This window comes from Nothobranchius furzeri, chromosome 6, assembly GCF_043380555.1.
Source record: "Nothobranchius furzeri strain GRZ-AD chromosome 6, NfurGRZ-RIMD1, whole genome shotgun sequence".
NCBI classification, from domain to species: domain Eukaryota; kingdom Metazoa; phylum Chordata; class Actinopteri; order Cyprinodontiformes; family Nothobranchiidae; genus Nothobranchius; species Nothobranchius furzeri.
Window position 1 is genome coordinate 39,130,438 of NC_091746.1, and position 17,827 is coordinate 39,148,264.

Here is a 17,827-nt window from a genome sequence, read left to right on the forward strand (position 1 = left end):
AATTACCTCCACCCAACATTGTTCATGAAGGCATGAGTGATTGTTTTCCATTCCTGTCCGATCACATGAACTGTGTTTCTGTTCAGAGAAAACTAGCCACGTCAGTTTGTGTTTAACTACTTTATCGCTCTAAGTTACGTTTAGTCTTTCTCTCCTTGAAGGAATCTGGCCCAACCCTTGACTTTCTCTTGTTAAAGTTGTTTTGTGAACAAATGAAAAGTATTTTTTGTAAAGTTCCTCCTTTTCCTCCTCCTTCTTCTGTCACAGGAATGTTCTATGGAAGATGCTCCTCCCCTCAGAGACGGGTGAAGGGAAAGAGGGGGTGAAGGGCCATGACGGATCAAATGGAGAAGAAAAAGGGAGAAGAGTGTGTTAAAAAGGAGGAGGAGAAAGGCAGGGGCAGCAGGCTGCTTCAACCGTCAGGTCCCAGTGTTTTCCCCTTCTGCTTGTGCTGACTCTCATCAGAGAGGAGGAAGTTCCTCAGACGTCGTCCAGCTCATCCCTTTCATGCTCACATTTTGAATAAAGCACTTAATCGACAGCTGTTTACCTGCATCTGTAGGTCAGATGTTGAGTTATTTTTGCCGCTAGCTTAATATTCAGAGCTTTTTCTGGAGTACGTCTTGTCCATTTCATCCTAACTTTGCAGGCATGAGGGCTGAGGTGCTGTTCGTCTGGGTCGGAGTGGGCTTTTGTTGTGCTCTGATCTGTGCTGAAGCGCATGAGGAGGAGAAGCAGCTACCCAGCAACCATGCCCGGATGAGAGAAACCCAAGATTTGGTCGAACCAGGAAGAGAAGGAAAACACCACGATGTTGAAATGTCAGATGAGCCAGCAGAATTTACAGAAAAGACAAAACCAAAGAAAAAGAAAACACCTGAGGAAATTGAGGCAGGTAAGTGGAGGCTTCTGCAAACAGGCATTTCTGAGGCGAGTAAAACATCTAAAGGGGAGTTTTCTTGACCTTTCCTGGCCTCTACTGCTTTCAGAGCTCTCACTCACAGCTTGCAACCATAACACTGAGACAACAGACAGGAAAGGCTGCAATCTGTCTCTGACGCAGGAAATCCTTTACTTCAAATGAAAAAAGCAGTGCTCTGCTTTCAGCTACACCTCTTAAAACATCCAGAGATCCTTTTGATAATTACATTTTAAAAGTCTTCTAAACCACTAAACACTGGGGGGAGGGGGGTTACTAAAGAATCTCTGAATCAGAAAAGATGGAACAGAAACTCACAGTGAATCAAAGCCTGATCTGACACTTTCTAGGCAGTTTCACCATGGCAGTTTACATGATCTGCTCTTGGGACCTGGAATGGTGTCCACACCATGGTAAAAGTTTTAGGAGTCTGTTTTGATGCAGACTGATGACAAAATGAGCCTGTGTGGTGGGAGCATACATGAGGAAAACACATCTGTGGGGGGAAAAAAACACAAAGCTGCAGCAGAAGGGTTCCTACTACAGTTTTCCATTAGGGAGCAAAGAGGATTTATGAGAGGTCCCACTTTCAGGAGCGCTGATGTAGAAACACTCGTGTTCTGACTTTCCACTGCATAAAGTAAAACCACAGGCCTGGCAGCCTGGAAGAACTGGGTTACATAAAGATAGACAATTAAGAAGAAACTCTAAGTTTCTTAAACCTCCAAGGATATGTGCAGAAAATGAAGACCTCTGCATGCCCCCTCGACATCTTATCTTAATCTTTGTTTAAAAGTGCTTTTCAGTCCATTGGTCCCAGCGTGTTCTCCATGATTAATGCTTCTCTGGTTTCTGGTCAGGTTCCTGCTTACTTTAAGAACGCTGTAATCCACCCGCTTCTTTAAAACCCGAGTCTCGACCCCTCTCTCCATAGCAGCTTCAGACCCATCTCTAAACTTCTGTTCATCTCCAAGATCTTGGAAAAGGTTGTGGCTAAACAACTCACAGCTGCTCTTGATGAACATAAAATCTATGATAGCTTCCAGTCAGGTTTTTGTAGAGCTCATTCTACTGAAACAGCTCTTCTTAGGGTCTCTAATGACCTTCTGACTCACAGTGATGCAGGGGACTGTTCTGTTCTGGTCCTGCTGGACCTGACGGCAGCCTTTGACACTGTTGACCATCACCTGCTACTGGAGAGGCTGGGAGACTGGGTAGGCCTATTAGGAACTGCACTGGAGTGGTTCTCCTCTTATCTCTCTCAGCGCTCCTTTTCTGTGGCCATCTCCAAGTTTAGGTCCTCCACCACCTCTCTTACCCATGGTGTCCCACAAGGTTCTGTGCTGGGGCCTCTGCTCTTCCTCCTCTATCTGCTTCCTCTTCAGCACATCCTGAGCTCTTTCAAAGGAATCTCCTACCATCTTTATGCAGATGACATCCAACTGTACATCTTCTTCAAGCCCCATGAGACGTCTAAGTTGCAGCTGTTACACACCTGCTTAGACTCTATCAAAACCTGGGTGGCTGGGAGCTTTCTTCAGCTGAATGAAGATAAGACTGAGATCCTCATCTGTGCCCCAGACAAGCTGGTTCCTAAAGTCAGATACTCTCTTGGTCAGCTTGCTTCTCACACCAAACCCTCCATCAGGAATCTTGGTGTGACCTTTGACCCAGCTCTCACCCTGGATTCTCATGTCAGTTCTCTTGTTTTCTCTTCCTTCTTCCATCTCAGGAACACTGCTAAGCGGAGTCCCATTCTGTCTCGCTCTGAACTTGAGACAGTTATCCACACCTTCATCTCCTCACGCTTAGACTACTGTAACTCTCATTTCACGCGTCTGAGCAGAACCTCCCTGAACCGTCTACAGGTGGTTCAGAATGCCTGTGCTCGGCTTCTGACCAAGTCCTCCAAACACACCCACATCACCCCACCACTCCTCCAGCTTCATTGGCTGCCAGTCAACTTCAGGGTTCATTTCAAGATCCTGGTTCTGGTCTTTAGGGCCTTACATGGACAAGCACCATCTTACAGTGGCGATCTTCTTAGTCCCTACACCCCCAGCAGGTCCCTGAGGTCCAGTGACCAAAGCCTACTGGTTGTGCAGCACCAGGCTAAAGACCAAAGGTGACAGACCATTTGCTGCTGTGGCCCCCAGACTCTGGAACTCTCTCCCCCTGAGTCTGAGATCAGTGGACTCAGTGGTCTCCTTTAAAAAACAGCTGAAAACTCGCCTGTTCAGGCTGGCTTTTGTGTGACCTTCTTCACCCCCCCCCCCCCCCCCCTCTCTTTATTCTGCTCTCCCCACCTATTCCACCTTCCTCAGGATCCACTGATTTCCCTCTTTCCTATTCACTCTCTCTCTTTCTCAACATTTTTTTAATCACAATTGTCTATTTTTTGCTCATTTTAAATATATTTTTAACCATTTTCTAAATTCTTTTTTTATATTTTTACATTTATTGTTTTTGTGAAGCACCTCGTGATTTTTATCACGATCTTGAGAGGCGCTACAGAAATTATATTTTCTTCTTCTTTTGTCCAGAGTTGATGACCGAGGGACAGGTTACTGAGCCCTCTCACGACCAAACTCAGCCTCCAAAAGTCTTCAAGCATTGTCAGAAAATCTATGATTCCAGTCTGCAATCGGCCAATCAAAATACACCCAGGAAGTGATGTGAAAAACTAGTGATGAGAGTGCAATGCAAGAGCAGCATTAGCAAAAATGGAGGCTTCACGCAAGAGCATGTGGACCACTCCTTTTGGAGTTTGGTTCAGAGTCTAATTAAAGAATTGTTGTGATCCTTATTGTGGTGCTTTTTTTCTGTTCATCATTGATTGTTGTCTTGGGCATCTTTCGTCTTTTAGTGACGTACTCTCTTCGTCAGGAACACTCGTGACATTAGCGTGTCTTGCTAGGGTGAGAAATCATGCATTTTGGCTCAATCCAATCCTGGGCTGGGTGATGTGCCGCCTCTCTAGAGTCTTCACAGAGTGACATGAAGCAGCCCTTTGCAACAGGCGAAATATGCAGTGTGAACCAGGCTTAACAGAAAATGCTGAAGGAGAAGTCTGAACTTTGACCTAAAATACTCTAATGTAGCTAAATTAAAACAAGTCAGCCATTCAAATAATTTTCCACAACAATGGATTGGGCTGTACTTTTAAAAACATTTAGCACCCAAACTGAACCATCTTCTGTTCAAACTCATTAGTTAGTTTAAACACCTTTCTTCTATGTGTTCAGTTTTTCATTTTAAGGCACCAGTCACCTAATGTACCAGCAAAAGCTTTAGCTTCAGTGATGCATTGGATGGTTTAAATTGTTTTTATTCCTCTAGACATTCTATTGATTTGCTGCTGTGTTTGTGATCATCTCTTTCATCCCTCAACTTTGAGCCAAGTCTCAGATGTCGTACAGATGACCTCATCGGTCTCTCACATCAAACTCCATTTGTAACCAAGATTATCATGAGATTCTTTTTGTTTCAAGCTTCAGCTGTCAGCCAGATGGCCTCATGCTGGTCTCTAGAATTAACAGAAATATTCAAGCTGGACCAGTGACTGTAGAATTAACCCAAATCACCAGCCCTCCACCATCGTGCTTAACACCCAGAATTGGGATTTGTGCCGGGTTTGGATGTTCACTTATTGTGGTGGGAAACATTTTTGGAACGATGTCCTGAAACATCTAGGTTTTTTTCCAGCAGCCACCCAGATGCTACATCCTAATTGCACATGTGCTTCAGAGGACAACATGTGTCTGAGAAACAGAACAGGATGTGTTTCCGTTTACAGTCAGAACATCAATCAACTAAAAATAAAATAAAACTGTTCATTCAGGGGTTTTTTTGTTGCAAAAACTCTTCATATTTGAACAAGTGATTTAAATCAGTGGCTCCCGAGGTCAGGATGCCTTTGCATGTCTGAAATCATTTCTAATGTTATGATAATGCTTTTAGTGAGCAGACGCCCAAAAAGTTAGGAACCATAAATTTCTAATTGTTTCAACATATTTTGCACTGTATCTTAGTCAAAAAAGACCCACTTGCAGAAAAACGCCACACACCAAGAAGCTTTGCACCTAAAGAGTGAGTCACTGTTGTGTTCAGGTGCAGGTGGAACATCAGGAAAACAAGCAGCCCTGTGTGCCTACGCTGGAGTATGATAACAGGTGTGGCAAAACTGGATTAGAAACTCTTTTTAAGGGAAGAGCTCTTCCCTGTGATATCTACATGACTTCTCCTTAAACGTCCTATTAAACACCTCCAGGTTTATAAACAACGTGTCATCAGCCTCATGGGTGGGTAGACCTAAACGGCCACATCCCAAACCAGAATTCTGCTCAACTCTAAATGTAATTGGAATTATTTTGCTGACAAATAAAACTCTTGTTTTATATATATATATATATATATATATATATATATATATATATATATATATATATATATAGAGATATATATATATATATATATATATATATATAGATATAGATATATATAGATATATATATAGAGATATATATATAGATAGATATAGATATATATAGATATAGATATATATATATATATATATATATATATATAAAAAACAAGACAACATTTATATGTCCATTCAGATGCTTCATGCTAAACCAAACCGATATGTCTTTATTTCAGCCTACCACATAAAACTGGGCAACGCTCATGGTCCAAACATCTATCCATCAAACCACCAAAGAAAACTTGTTTTTGGACTCAGGCCCAAGTAAACTAACTAGCCCAGTGGATTGACTCTCAGAGGCAGACTTTGGAGGAGCTGTGAAACAAGCAGCCACCGGGCACAGACATGAAAAACATTCCTGTCTACACACACATTATGTAGTCAGGCTTTGTGCTCTTAAGAGGTGTTCTAATCCAGGAAGCTTATCCAAGTTTATCTGTTACAATCGTGTTGATCTGGGCTTGGTGTAGCAGGACAGACCACCAGTCCATCACAGAGACACAACTACACACAACTATACACACCTAATGTCAGTTTTAGAATTACCAGTCAGGCTGTGGTGGGATGAAACCAGGCTACCCAGTTAAATCCCATGCATACACAGGGAGAAAGCCCTCAGCCAGGAATTTAATCCAGGATCTGCTTGCAGCAAAACAACAGTGCTGACCAACTTCACCACTGTGCATCCCCATTTAACCCTTAAATCAAGATGCAATAGATTTAAGTTTTTAATGAATAAACCAACTTTTTCTCTTTTCTGAAGCAAGGGCAAAGAAGGCAGCAGAGAGAGAAGCCAAAGCAAAGAAGCAGAAAGCCCCAAAGCCTACAAAGAAGCCCAAACTACCAAAGCCTACCAAGAAACCAAAACCACCTAAACCTACTAAAAAACCAAAGGCACCCAAACCCACTAAGAAGACCAAAACAACGACCATGGCACAGCCAGACATCCAGCCTCCTTCTTTGGAAGAGGAGCAGGAGAAACTTGGCTTGAACACAAGTAAGTAATCTTGTGGTTGAGATCCAGAGGGAAATCTGAACAGTAACTGTAAATCTAGAGAGAAGTAAATTATGATTCTTCCAATTTCTTCTGCCTGGTTGACTGAGAAAGCATGTTAAAATCAGAAAATAGGCATGTTTTAACCTATGTTGTGACCTTTTCAGTGATTCCTCCCATCACCCCGAAGGAGTCTGTTGAGCCAGACCTGGGTAAGACTCTAGCAGAAGACCTGACTGAAAGGTTTGCCCTAAAAACCCAGAAGAAATCTGTTGCAGTCTACAACTTTGGTGCTATTGGTTAAAATAAAAGGACAGAGAAATTCAAAAAACTTAACATTAGATTTTAAAGGTGTGGCTCACTGAAAAAACATTTTTTAATTATTATTAAGGGATCTGCTGCAGAAACAGGCAGGGCCCTTGTTGTTATGCACCTGGTGGGGGTTTTGACATTAATCGTCTTCATTATTATTCTTCCGCGGACGTTCATGTGGCTCGAACGGCAGCATGCACCCCCACAAATTATGCATCAAAACAAGCGGCTCGGCGGTGGGAGGTGTGCTATTGCTTTTCTAAGTGATCCGATTTACCATGGCAAAATAATTAGCAAAAACGACTTTAAAATATTTGGGCGGATCAAACTATCCTTTAAAATTTTTAGTGAGTGAATTTGCATAAAAACTATCTTGAGCCAGGTGGCAGGTCCCTTTTAAAATTTCTTCAGGAGTTTTCTAGTTTTCTAGTTTCTAATTATATAACTGGTCACTCATGCAGGATGAACATGAAAACAGTCTCCTACACCTATCTCCTGCATTAGCTTCTGATAGAAAATAGACAGTGAAACTCTAGGATTAGAAAAGTCTGACCGATCTACGCCACACTGTCACTTAGCATTCATGATCTCACCCATCTTGACTCATGACAGGGAAGGTTGTTGTTTTGACGTCCAGGAAACAGCAGACAACGTCCCAACTAGTAAAATCTAACCATTAGCATTAGCAACACCACCACAAAGGAAAAACTCCTCCAGACTTGTGTTAGTAGTGGAGATAAAACATCCACGTTGGAGGTCACTGGTAGAGTTGCATTGCTGTTGTCCCATCTGAGGCTAGATGTCCAAATATCAGAAAATAAGACTTCAAATCCTGCCGTCTGCTGCCACTTTCTGCTGCAACAGACTTGTCCAAACCTAGTGAACCCTTGTCCCAACCTAGTGAACTAGACCAAATTCTTGCTTTGCAAAGCTTTGATCTAGGAACACTCCATTGGAACCTCCACAGCCCCTAGCAGCATGCCAGCTAGGGTCTGGTGGGCAGGATGATGCGACAGAGTGGAACAAGTTGGCAACAGCTCGTTTGAAACTGCTTTTACATCAGTTTTGGACTATTTGGACCTAGGCTTTATTAGTACCAGGAGCAGATAGATGTATTTAAGTCCTATATTTAGAAAACGGGTGTATTTTTCTTCAACAGCGGATTGACTCATTTACCGACATTCGTAGCGGTGACCACGTCACATTGTTCATTGTCCAACAGCATGCAGAGGTAGTTTGAAAAACAATGATAGAACTCACCCCACGACCGAGAACTGTGAATAGAGCGTTGCCAGACTAAATAATAGTGCTTGCTAGACTAACTCGCCTATGCTGATCCAAGTAAATCTGTACTTGTTTTGCCTCTAGTATATGAATTGCAAGGCATTCATTCCTACCAGAGGCCACAGCAAATGTAATAATTAAATGAGTTTCCCACACCTTAAATTTTCAACAGTAATTTTAAAGTAGATATGAGTGGATGTCATGGTCTGCGTCCTGCGTACCCCTCATGTGTTCTCCAGCCCCCCTCTAGGTTCCCCTTATGTGCCTCCTTGGGTTCCCCAGCCCACTCCAGGTTCCCCCCTTAGGTTTCTGTGCCCCTGTAGGTCTCCAACCCCTCCAGGTGTCCCTCTAGGATCCCCCTCATGCGTACCTAAGCTTCCTGAGCCCTTCTTGTCTCCAGCTCCCACCAGGTTTCCCAGGTCCACTCATTCTTTAATTTTCTTGTATTTATATTATCTAGCTAGTTTTTCTCTGTAGTTTTCATAGGTTCAGGTTTTCTTCTAGGTTCCTTCCTTGGTCCTTCCCCACCAGTTTATTAGTTCTCCTTTTCTCCTTAGATCATTAGTTATTTGTCTTCTTTTTCTAGTCTTTAGGTTTGGTTATTATTCACAGGTCATGTTTTATTTCCCCTACTCAGCTTAGATTCCTCTCCCTGATAAGTAAATTGATTCCACCAGGTTTCTCTCTTCCCACACACCTGCAGTTCATCTCCCAATCATCCTGCCCCTGTGTATAAAACCCTGTCTGCGTCTCAATGTGTTGTCGGTCCACTGTCCTTGTCAGCATTGTTTGTTCTCCCTCCCCTCTTAGGTCTCTAGGTTTATGGCTTTGTGCCCTCTTAGATTCTAGTTTTTTTGGGCTAAATCTTTCTTAATAAAGAATGTTTTCTATTACATCCTCTCCTGCCTCGTGTCGTTCTGGGTATCTGCGCATTGGGTCCTACTCCTCCAACCCAAATCGTGATAGTGGAACATTAGTAAAAAGTGTAGTTTTGCTTTAGTTCACAGTTGCTTGCAATGTATCAGTGTTTTATTAATGACGGAAAGGAAACAAATAAGAACTTACTTTTAATTACTTTCTTTTCCTTTCTGTTCTTCAAGGTCCAAAATACAGTTATAAAATACAAGTTTTTACAGTTAAAACTTTAATAGTAATCTTTCTCCTTCTTGTTTTCTTCATTAAGATACAAAGAATGCAACATCTCCAACCAAATCCCTCAGTGAGGTTGATCCAGACTACTGGGACAGAAGTAGGTTTAAACACACATCTAGTCTTTTAGAGCACAACATTTACAGATGTCATCATAAGAAGTGGCTTTAAAAACTCTGTTCCTTTTGAGTGGGTTTGCTAATGTGTTTAACAAAACTAGTGACTGCATGAAGAGTAGCCTGACCCTATGTAAAGGTATTTTTTTCTTGAAAAAGTCATGTTGTTTACAGCATTCAATGTTTTAAATGAGGCATAGACATTTTGATTTTCCATCCATTTTCATCCACTAATCCGGAGACGGGTCACGGGGGCAGTAGCCTAAGGCGAGAGGCCCAGACTTCCCTCTCCCCAGCCACTTGGGCCAACTCCTCCGGGGGAATCCCAAGGCATTCCCTGGCCAGGTGAGAGACATAGTCCCTCCAGTTCCCTGGCCAGGTGAGAGACATAGTCCCTCCACCGTGTCCTGGGTCTACCTTTAGGTCCCGGTTGGATGTGCCAGGAAAACCTCACCAGGGAGGCATCCAGGAGGCATCCTGACCAGATGCTCGAGCCACCTCAACTGGCTCCTCTCGATGTGGAGGAGCAGCGGGTCTACTCTGAGCCCTTCCTGGATGACAGAGCTTCTCATCCTATCTCTAAGGGAGAGCCCAGCCACTCTTCGGAGAAAACTCATTTCGGCCACTTGTATCCGGGATCTCGTTCTTTCGGTCACTACACAAAGTTCATGGCCATAGGTGAGAGTAGGAACGTAGATCGACCAAGAAATCGAGAGCTTCGCCTTCTGACTCAGTTCTCTCTTCACCACAACAGACCAGTACAACACCCGCATCACTGCAGATGCAGCACCAATCCGCCTATCGATCTCACGCTCCAGTTTTCCCCATCTCCTGAACAAGACCCCAAGATACTTAAACTCCTCCACTTGGGGCAGGACCTCATCCCTGACCCAGAGAAGGCATTCTACCATTTTCAGAATCAAGACCATGGTCTCAGATTTAGAGGAGCTGACTCTCATCCCAGCTGCTTCACACTCGGCTGCGAACCGCTCCAGCGAAAGCTGAAGACCATGTTTTGATGAAGCCAACAGGACCACATCATCTGCAAAAAGCAGAGACCTGATCCTCAGGCCCCCAAAACGGATGCCCTCTGCACCTTGGCTGCATCTAGAAAGCCTGTCCATAAAGGTTATGAACAGAATCGTTGACAAAGGGCAGCCTTGGCTGAGTCCAACACTCACTGGGAACGAGCCCGACTTACTGCCGGCAATGCGGACCAAGCTCTGACATCGGTCATACAGGGACCTAACAGCCCGTATCAGAGGGCCTGGTACCCCATACTCCCGGAGTACCCCCCACAGGGCCCCCCGAGATGCGCGGTCCAACGCCTTCTCCAAATCCACGAAACACATGTAGACTGGTTGGGCAAATTCCCACGCACCCTCCAGGATCCCCGTAAGGGCATTGAGCTGGTCCAGTGTTCCACAGCCAGGACGAAAACCACATTGCTCCTCCTGAATCTGAGGTTCAAGAATCTGACGGACCCTCCTCTCCAGAACCCCTGAATAGACCTTACCAGGAAGGCTCAGGAGTGTGATCCCCTGTAGTTGGAACACACCCTGCGGTCCCCCTTTTTAGATAAGGGGACCACCACCTCGGTCTGCCAGTTAAGTGGGACTGTCCCCGATGTCCACGCGATATTGCAGAGCCGTGCCAGCCAACACAGCTCCACAACATCCAGAGCCTTAAGGAACTCCGGGCGGATCTCATCCACCCCTGGAGCCTTGCCACAGAGGAGCTTTTTAACCATCTCAGTGACCTCAGCACCAGAGATTTGAGAGGCCAACCCAAAGTCCCCAGACTCTGCTTCCTCACTGGAAGACGTGTCGGTGGGATCTAGGAGGTCTTCGAAGTATTCTGCCCACCGATCCACAACGTCTTGAGTAGAGGTCAGCAGCACACCGTCCCCACTGTAGATAGTGTTGGTAGCGCATTGCTTTGCCCTCCTGAGGCGCTGGATGGTGGACCAGAATCTCCTCGATGCCGTACAGAAGTCTTGTTCCATGGTCTCACCGAACTCATCTCATGTCCGGGTTTTTGCTCGGCGACCACCCGAGCTGCGATCCGCTTGGATTGCCGGTACCCGTCAGCTGCCTCTGGAGTCCCACAGGCCAAAAAGACCTGATAAGACTCTTTCTTCAGCTTGACAGCATCCCTAACCGCCGTTGTCCACCAGCAGGTTCGGGGGTTGACACCACGACAGGCACCGACGATCCTGCAACCACAGCTCTAGTCGGTCGCCTCAACAATGGAGGCACGGAACAGGGTCCATTCAGACTCAATGTACCCCGCCTCCCCCGGAACAGTTTGGAAGTTCTGTCGGAGGTGGGAATTGAAGCTCCTTCGGAGACTCTGCCAGACGTTCCCAGCAGACACCATTGCAATACGTTTGGGCCTGCCTCGTCTGACTGGCATCCTCCCCCACAATCTGAGCCAACTCACCACTAGGTAGTGGTCAGTTGACAGCTCCGCCTCTCTCTTCACCCGAGTGTACAAGACATGCAGCCGCAGGTCAGATGAAACGACAACAAAGTCGATCATCCAGCTGCGGCCTAAGGTATCCTGGTGCCAAGAGCACATATGGACACCTTTATGTCTGAACATGGTGTTCATTATGGACAATCCATGACTACCCTCTCATTCACTGGGGTAAACCCCAACATACAGGCACCAAGATGGGGGGGCAACTAGTATGCCCACCCTTGCTCAGTGCCTCTCAGTGGGAGCAACTCCAGAGTGGTAGAAAGTCCAACCCCTCTCAAGGAAACCGGTTCCAGAGCCAGAGCCATGCGTTGAGGTGAGTCTGACTATATCTAGTCAGAACCTCTCAACCTCACACACCAACTCAGGCTCCTTCCCCACCAGAGAGGTGACATTCCATGTGCCAACCAGCTTCTGTAGCCGAGGATCAGACCGCCAAGGTCTCCGCCCTTGGCTACCACCCGTCACACACTGCACCTGACCCCTTTGGCCCCTCCCACGAGTGGTGATCCCATGGGAAGGGGGACCCAAGTTTCCTCTTCGGGCTGTGCCCGGCCGGGCTCCATGGGTGAAAGCCCGGCCACCAGGCGCTCGCCAACGTGCCCCACATCCAGGCCTGGCTCCAGAGGGGGGCCCCGGTGACCCACGTCCGGGCGAGGGAACATGGTTTCCATTTGTATAATTCATCATAAGAGGTCTTCAGGCTGCTCTTTGTCTGATCCCTCACCTAGGACCTGTTTGCCATGGGTGACACTACCAGAGGCATAAAGCCTCAGACAATTTAGCTCCTAAGATCATTGAGACACTCAAACCCCGGTAAGGTGACAGCCCATTTTGATTTTGGTCAATAAAAGTCCCAGAAGCACTCCCAGTAGCCAGCTCTAGGAAACATTGAATTTTATTTCAGGGGAAAGTATCTGCCTGTGGTTCACTCTTCCTCAAAGCTGATAAAGATCTACTAGAATGTTTTATCAGCAGTCCAGGTACCTCTCCAAAGGGGGAAAAAACACTTAAGCAGGGGTGGACTGGCCTATCTGGCATTCTGGAACTGTCCCGGTGGGCTGTTTAGCCAAGTGGTTCGCTTGCCTAGCTTGGACCGGATATATGACGGATACCCCAGAAAAGTGCTACGCCTTCTGTTGTCCTGCTTTGCAACACTCCCCAGGTGACGGAGAAGTCTGAAGGCAAAACGTCTCTATCAATGTATCAGTCTCTGCCCAGAGAGCTTATGCAGAAGCATAACTAGGCTTAAGGCCCAGTATCTTTTAATAACAACATGTGAAATAACACATTTGTGTTAATGAGAAATGTTCTCATTAACACAACTTTTCCATGTAACACACCTTTTATATGTTAACATATTTATATGTTAACACAACTTTTGTATGTTAACACAACTTTTATATGGTAACACAACGTTTATATATCTTTGGTGTGTTCTTGCTGTGTTGAGTTTCAATTTCCATCTTTCAGTTCTTTTCAAAACACAGAAAAGGTTTATATACCTGCAATGTTTCGTTTGCAGCTGCAAACATCATCAGGCACATTCCAGGGTGGCCTTTTATTGTGGCCAGTATAAGGTACACCTGTGCACTACTCATGATGCCAGATCAGCATCTTGATGTGGCACACCTGCGAGGTGGTATGGATTATCTCAGCAAAGCACAGGTGCTCACTATCACACATTTAGACTGATTTGTGAACAATGTTTGAGAGAAATGGTAATATTGTGTATCTGGAATGAATTTTAGATCTTTAAGTCCATCTCATGAAAAATTGGAGCAGAAACAAAGATGTTTCATTTATATTTTTGTTGAGTGTATGTTAACTGTCACACCCGGTCATGTCTCCCCATTTAGTTCAGCCTTGTGTCTCGTTGATTACTCCCACCTGCCTCTCGTTTCCCAATCACCTTAGCTCCCAACCCTCCTGTATTTAAACCCTGTCTGTTCTTTGTATTGTGTCGGATCATTGTTTCATTGTCCAGCGTGCTTCAGTATTAAAACCCTTTGAATGTGCTCACCTGTCTGCCTGTTTTCCTGCTCCGCGTTGGATCCTCATCTCAGCTCCTTTCCTCTCAGCAGCGCGCTGACAGAATGATCCGACCCAAACCCGTTGTGAGATCCAGCGAGGAGATTCTCCCGTGGGAGCACCTGCTTCAGTGGCTCACTCCGAGCCACCACCCAGCTTCTCCATCGCCTTCCCCTGCTTCAGTTCTGCCTCGCCGAAAACGCCGTCCTCGGCCATCAGCCGCAGCAATCCTCGCTGCTCTCCCGGAACCGGACGAGGGGTCGGACCGGGAGCCGCTTCCGGATCGCTCCAGCTTCGTGGGCACCCGCCTGGCTGTGTGCTCCCCGGGAGTTGGCCCACGGCGTGGGGAGGCATGCCGGGCTCCACCGCAGCGGCTGGTCCCTGGACGGAGCCGCGAGCTCGCTGCAGTTCTGGCTCAGTGCGCCAACTTGGACACGCCCCCAGTCAGACCAGCAGTCCCGTCTCCGGTCCAACTAGCGCCTTCGTCATCTGCAGGCGGAGGAACCACGCCCACAGCCCAGCTGATGGAGCTCCAGGCGGAGCTTGACCGGATCCGCCAGCTCGTCAGCCTCCAGGAGAGTCACCTGGACACTCTATCCTCCCCGAACCGCCAGGAGAGGAGTGAGCCCGTCCACCCAGCGGAGCTCGCTGGTCTCCGGGCTGAACTGGCCCAGCTCCATCGAACCCTCAACCTCCAGGAGCTTCAGCTGGACGGGCTGTGCCCCCTGCTCTCACGGCTTCCAGCCCTACCAGTTCCACCACTTCCAGTCCAGCCTGTCCAGGCAGCCCCTCCTGCAGCTGCCTCGCCTCCACTCCAGAGGGCCCAGAAGCAGAAGGGACGGGCTCAGAAGCAGAAGGGATGGGCCCAGAAGCAGACGGTTCCGGTTCTGGCCCCGAAGCGGACGGGTCGGCCCCAGCAGTCGGCGGTCCAGCAGTCGGCGGTCCAGCAGTCGGCGGTCCAGCAGTCGACGCCCCCGGACCAGAAGTCGATGCCCCCGGACCAGAAGTCGACGGTCCAGAAGTCGACGGTCCAGAAGTCGACGGTCCAGAAGTCGACGGTCCAGAGGTCGACGGTCCAGGGCTCTGTGGCCGACGCCCCTGCCAGTCCTGTGGCCGACGCCCCTGCCAGTCCTGTGGCCGACGCCCCTGCCAGTCCTGTGGCCGACGCCCCTGCCAGTCCTGTGGCCGACGCCCCTGCCAGTCCTGTGGCCGACGCCTCTTCCTCGTGTTCTGAAGTTGACTCCTCTTCCTCGTGTTCTGAAGTCGACGCCTCTTCCTCGTGTTCTGAAGTCGACGCCTCTGATGACGTCGCCTGTCCAGAAGTCGACGCCTCTGATGACGTCGCCTGTCCAGAAGTCGACGCCTCTGATGACGTCGCCTGTCCAGAAGTCGACGCCTCTGATGACGTCGCCTGTCCAGAAGTCGACGGCTCTGATGACGTCGCCTGTCCAGAAGTCGTCGCCTCTGATGACGTCGCCTGTCCAGAAGTCGTCGCCCCTGATGACGACGTGTCCGAAGTCGTCGCCCCTGATGACGACGTGTCCGAAGTCGTCGCCCCTGATGACGACGTGTCCGAAGTCGTCGCCTCCTCCTCTGATGACGACGTGTCCGAAGTCGTCGCCTCCTCCTCTGATGACGACGTGTCCGAAGTCGTCGCCTCCTCCTCTGATGACGACGTGTCCGAAGTCGTCGCCTCCTCCTCTGATGACGACGTGTCCGAAGTCGTCGCCTCCTCCTCTGATGACGACGTGTCCGAAGTCGCCGCCTCCTCCTCTGATGACGACGTGTCCGAAGTCGCCGCCTCCTCCTCTGATGACGACGTGTCCGAAGTCGTCACCTCCTCCTCTGATGACGACGTGTCCGAAGTCGTCGCCTCCTCCTCTGATGACGACGTGTCCGAAGTCGTCGCCTCCTCCTCTGATGACGACGTGTCCTCCTCTGATGACGTCGCCTCCTCCTCTGATGACGTCGCCTCCTCCTCTGATGACGTCGCCTCCTCCTCTGATGACGTCGCCTCCTCCTCTGATGACGTCGCCTCCTCCTCTGATGACGTCGCCGCCTGATGACGTCGCCTCCTCCTCTGATGACGTCCCGTCTGATGACGTCGCCGCCTCCTCTGATGACGTCGCCGCCACGTCCGATGACGCCCCGTCTGACGACGTCCCCGAAGTCGGCTCGTCTGACGACGTCGCCGCCTCCTCTGATGACGTCCCCGAAGTCGGCTCGTCTGACGACGTCGCCGCCTCCTCTGATGACGTCCCCGAAGTCGTCTCGTCTGACGACGTCGCCGCCTCCTCTGATGACGTCCCCGAAGTCGGCTCGTCTGACGACGTCGCCGCCTCCTCTGATGACGACCCCGATGTCGGCTCGTCTGACGACGTCGCCGCCTCCTCTGATGACGTCCCCGAAGTCGGCTCGTCTGATGACATCGCCGCTGCCTCGTCCTCTGAAGTCGGCTCGTCCGATGACATCGCCGCTGCCTCGTCTGGGGATGCTCTTTGCACTCAAGGGGCCGACGCTCCATCCAGCCCGGCGTCTCCACGGTCTCCGGTTCCGATGGTGGTTTTGAGGGCAACGCCGGCCCAGCCTGCAGTGACTTTGTCGCCGGCCCAGCCTGCAGTGACTTTGTCGCCGGCCCAGCCTGCAGTGACTTTGTCGCCGGCCCAACCTGCAGAGCTCCTCTCCTGCCGCAGGCGCCGGCCTCGAAGGGCCCGTCGCCTCCTCATCTGCCGCAGGCGCCGGCCTCGAAGGGCCCGTCGCCTCCTCATCTGCCGCAGGCGCCGGCCTCCAAGGGCCCGTCGTCTCCTCCTCTGCCTCAGACGCCGGCCTTCTAGTGCTCGTCGTCTCCTCCTCTGCCTCAGACGCCGGCCCCCAGAGCTCGTCGTCTCCTCCTCCTCTGCCCCTCTGCTGGTCCCTCTGTTCCTCTGGGCCCTTCCTCCTGGTTCCCCTCCTCCCACCCTGCTCCTCGTTCCTGTGGGCGTCTGGGATCCGCCCCTTGAGGGGGGGTACTGTCACACCCGGTCATGTCTCCCCGTTTAGTTCAGCCTTGTGTCTCGTTGATTACTCCCACCTGCCTCTCGTTTCCCAATCACCTTAGCTCCCAACCCTCCTGTATTTAAACCCTGTCTGTTCTTTGTACTGTGTCGGATCATTGTTTCACTGTCCAGCGTGCTTCAGTATTAAAACCCTTTGAATGTGCTCACCTGTCTGCCTGTTTTCCTGCTCCGCGTTGGATCCTCATCTCAGCTCCGTTCCTCTCAGCAGCGCGCTGACATTAACACAACTTTTATATGTCAACACAACATTTATATGGTAACACAACATTTATATAGTAACACAACATTTGTATATTAACACAACTTTTATATGATAACACAACATTTTTGTGTTAACACAACATTTTTGTGTTAACACAACATTTATATGGTAACACAACATTTATATGGTAACACAACATTTATATGGTAACACAACATTTATATGTTAACACAACATGGATATGGTAACGCAACTTTTATATGGTAACAACATTTATATGGTAACACAACTTTTATATTTCTGCACTGATTACACACAAATGATAAAACATGAACATTTTATGTGGATCAAACATTTGGTAGCATATTATTGTCAGTGAGGGAAAAAATAAAGGATCAGTAACTTGTAATAAGAAAGTTTCTCATTTTAATGATTTGACACAAGACACGTGTAACAAAGGACAGTCTGTTTAACTGAACATGGCCAGCTTCTCATTTCCACCATTATGACAATAAACTTCAGTACTAATCAGGCTGCATGTATAGAGTTTCTACCCAGCTATCTTTTTCTTTCACTATAATAAGTCTTTAGCCTTAACAAGGTGCCTGCCAGCTTTTCACTTTAATGCGTTTATGTCATTTCAGATGTTGTCTGCATCCACCTGCACCTTTGGTCTCGTCCCGTGTTGTAGATAAGCTTTCATGACTGTAAGCTGCTGCTGATGCTTATCTTATATTCATGGTAACATTTGATTTTTGCAGTTCAGGCGCGTGGTAGATACCCTGTTAAAAAGGAGGTCA

The 17,827-nt window shown here is 48.2% G+C and overlaps 1 protein-coding gene across 3 annotated transcripts in view; it reads left to right on the top strand.

Moving 5' to 3' along the window:
- Positions 1-428: 428 nt before the first annotated feature.
- Positions 429-17,827, top strand: part of aebp1a (AE binding protein 1a) — a 36,432-nt gene continuing 19,033 nt past the window's right edge. The window contains exons 1-6 of one of the 3 annotated variants that reach the window (XM_015975113.3): positions 429-562; positions 650-895; positions 6,166-6,399; positions 6,564-6,608; positions 9,176-9,241; positions 17,789-17,827. The exon at positions 17,789-17,827 is cut by the window's right edge and continues 30 nt beyond it. In XM_015975113.3, the coding sequence (XP_015830599.3) occupies positions 652-895; positions 6,166-6,399; positions 6,564-6,608; positions 9,176-9,241; positions 17,789-17,827 (628 nt within the window). In that variant the 5' untranslated portion in view covers positions 429-562; positions 650-651. Of the gene's footprint in view, positions 896-6,165; positions 6,400-6,563; positions 6,609-9,175; positions 9,242-17,788 lie in introns of all 3 variants that reach the window. The other 2 variants (XM_015975121.3, XM_015975104.3) reach the window with 2 other exon arrangements.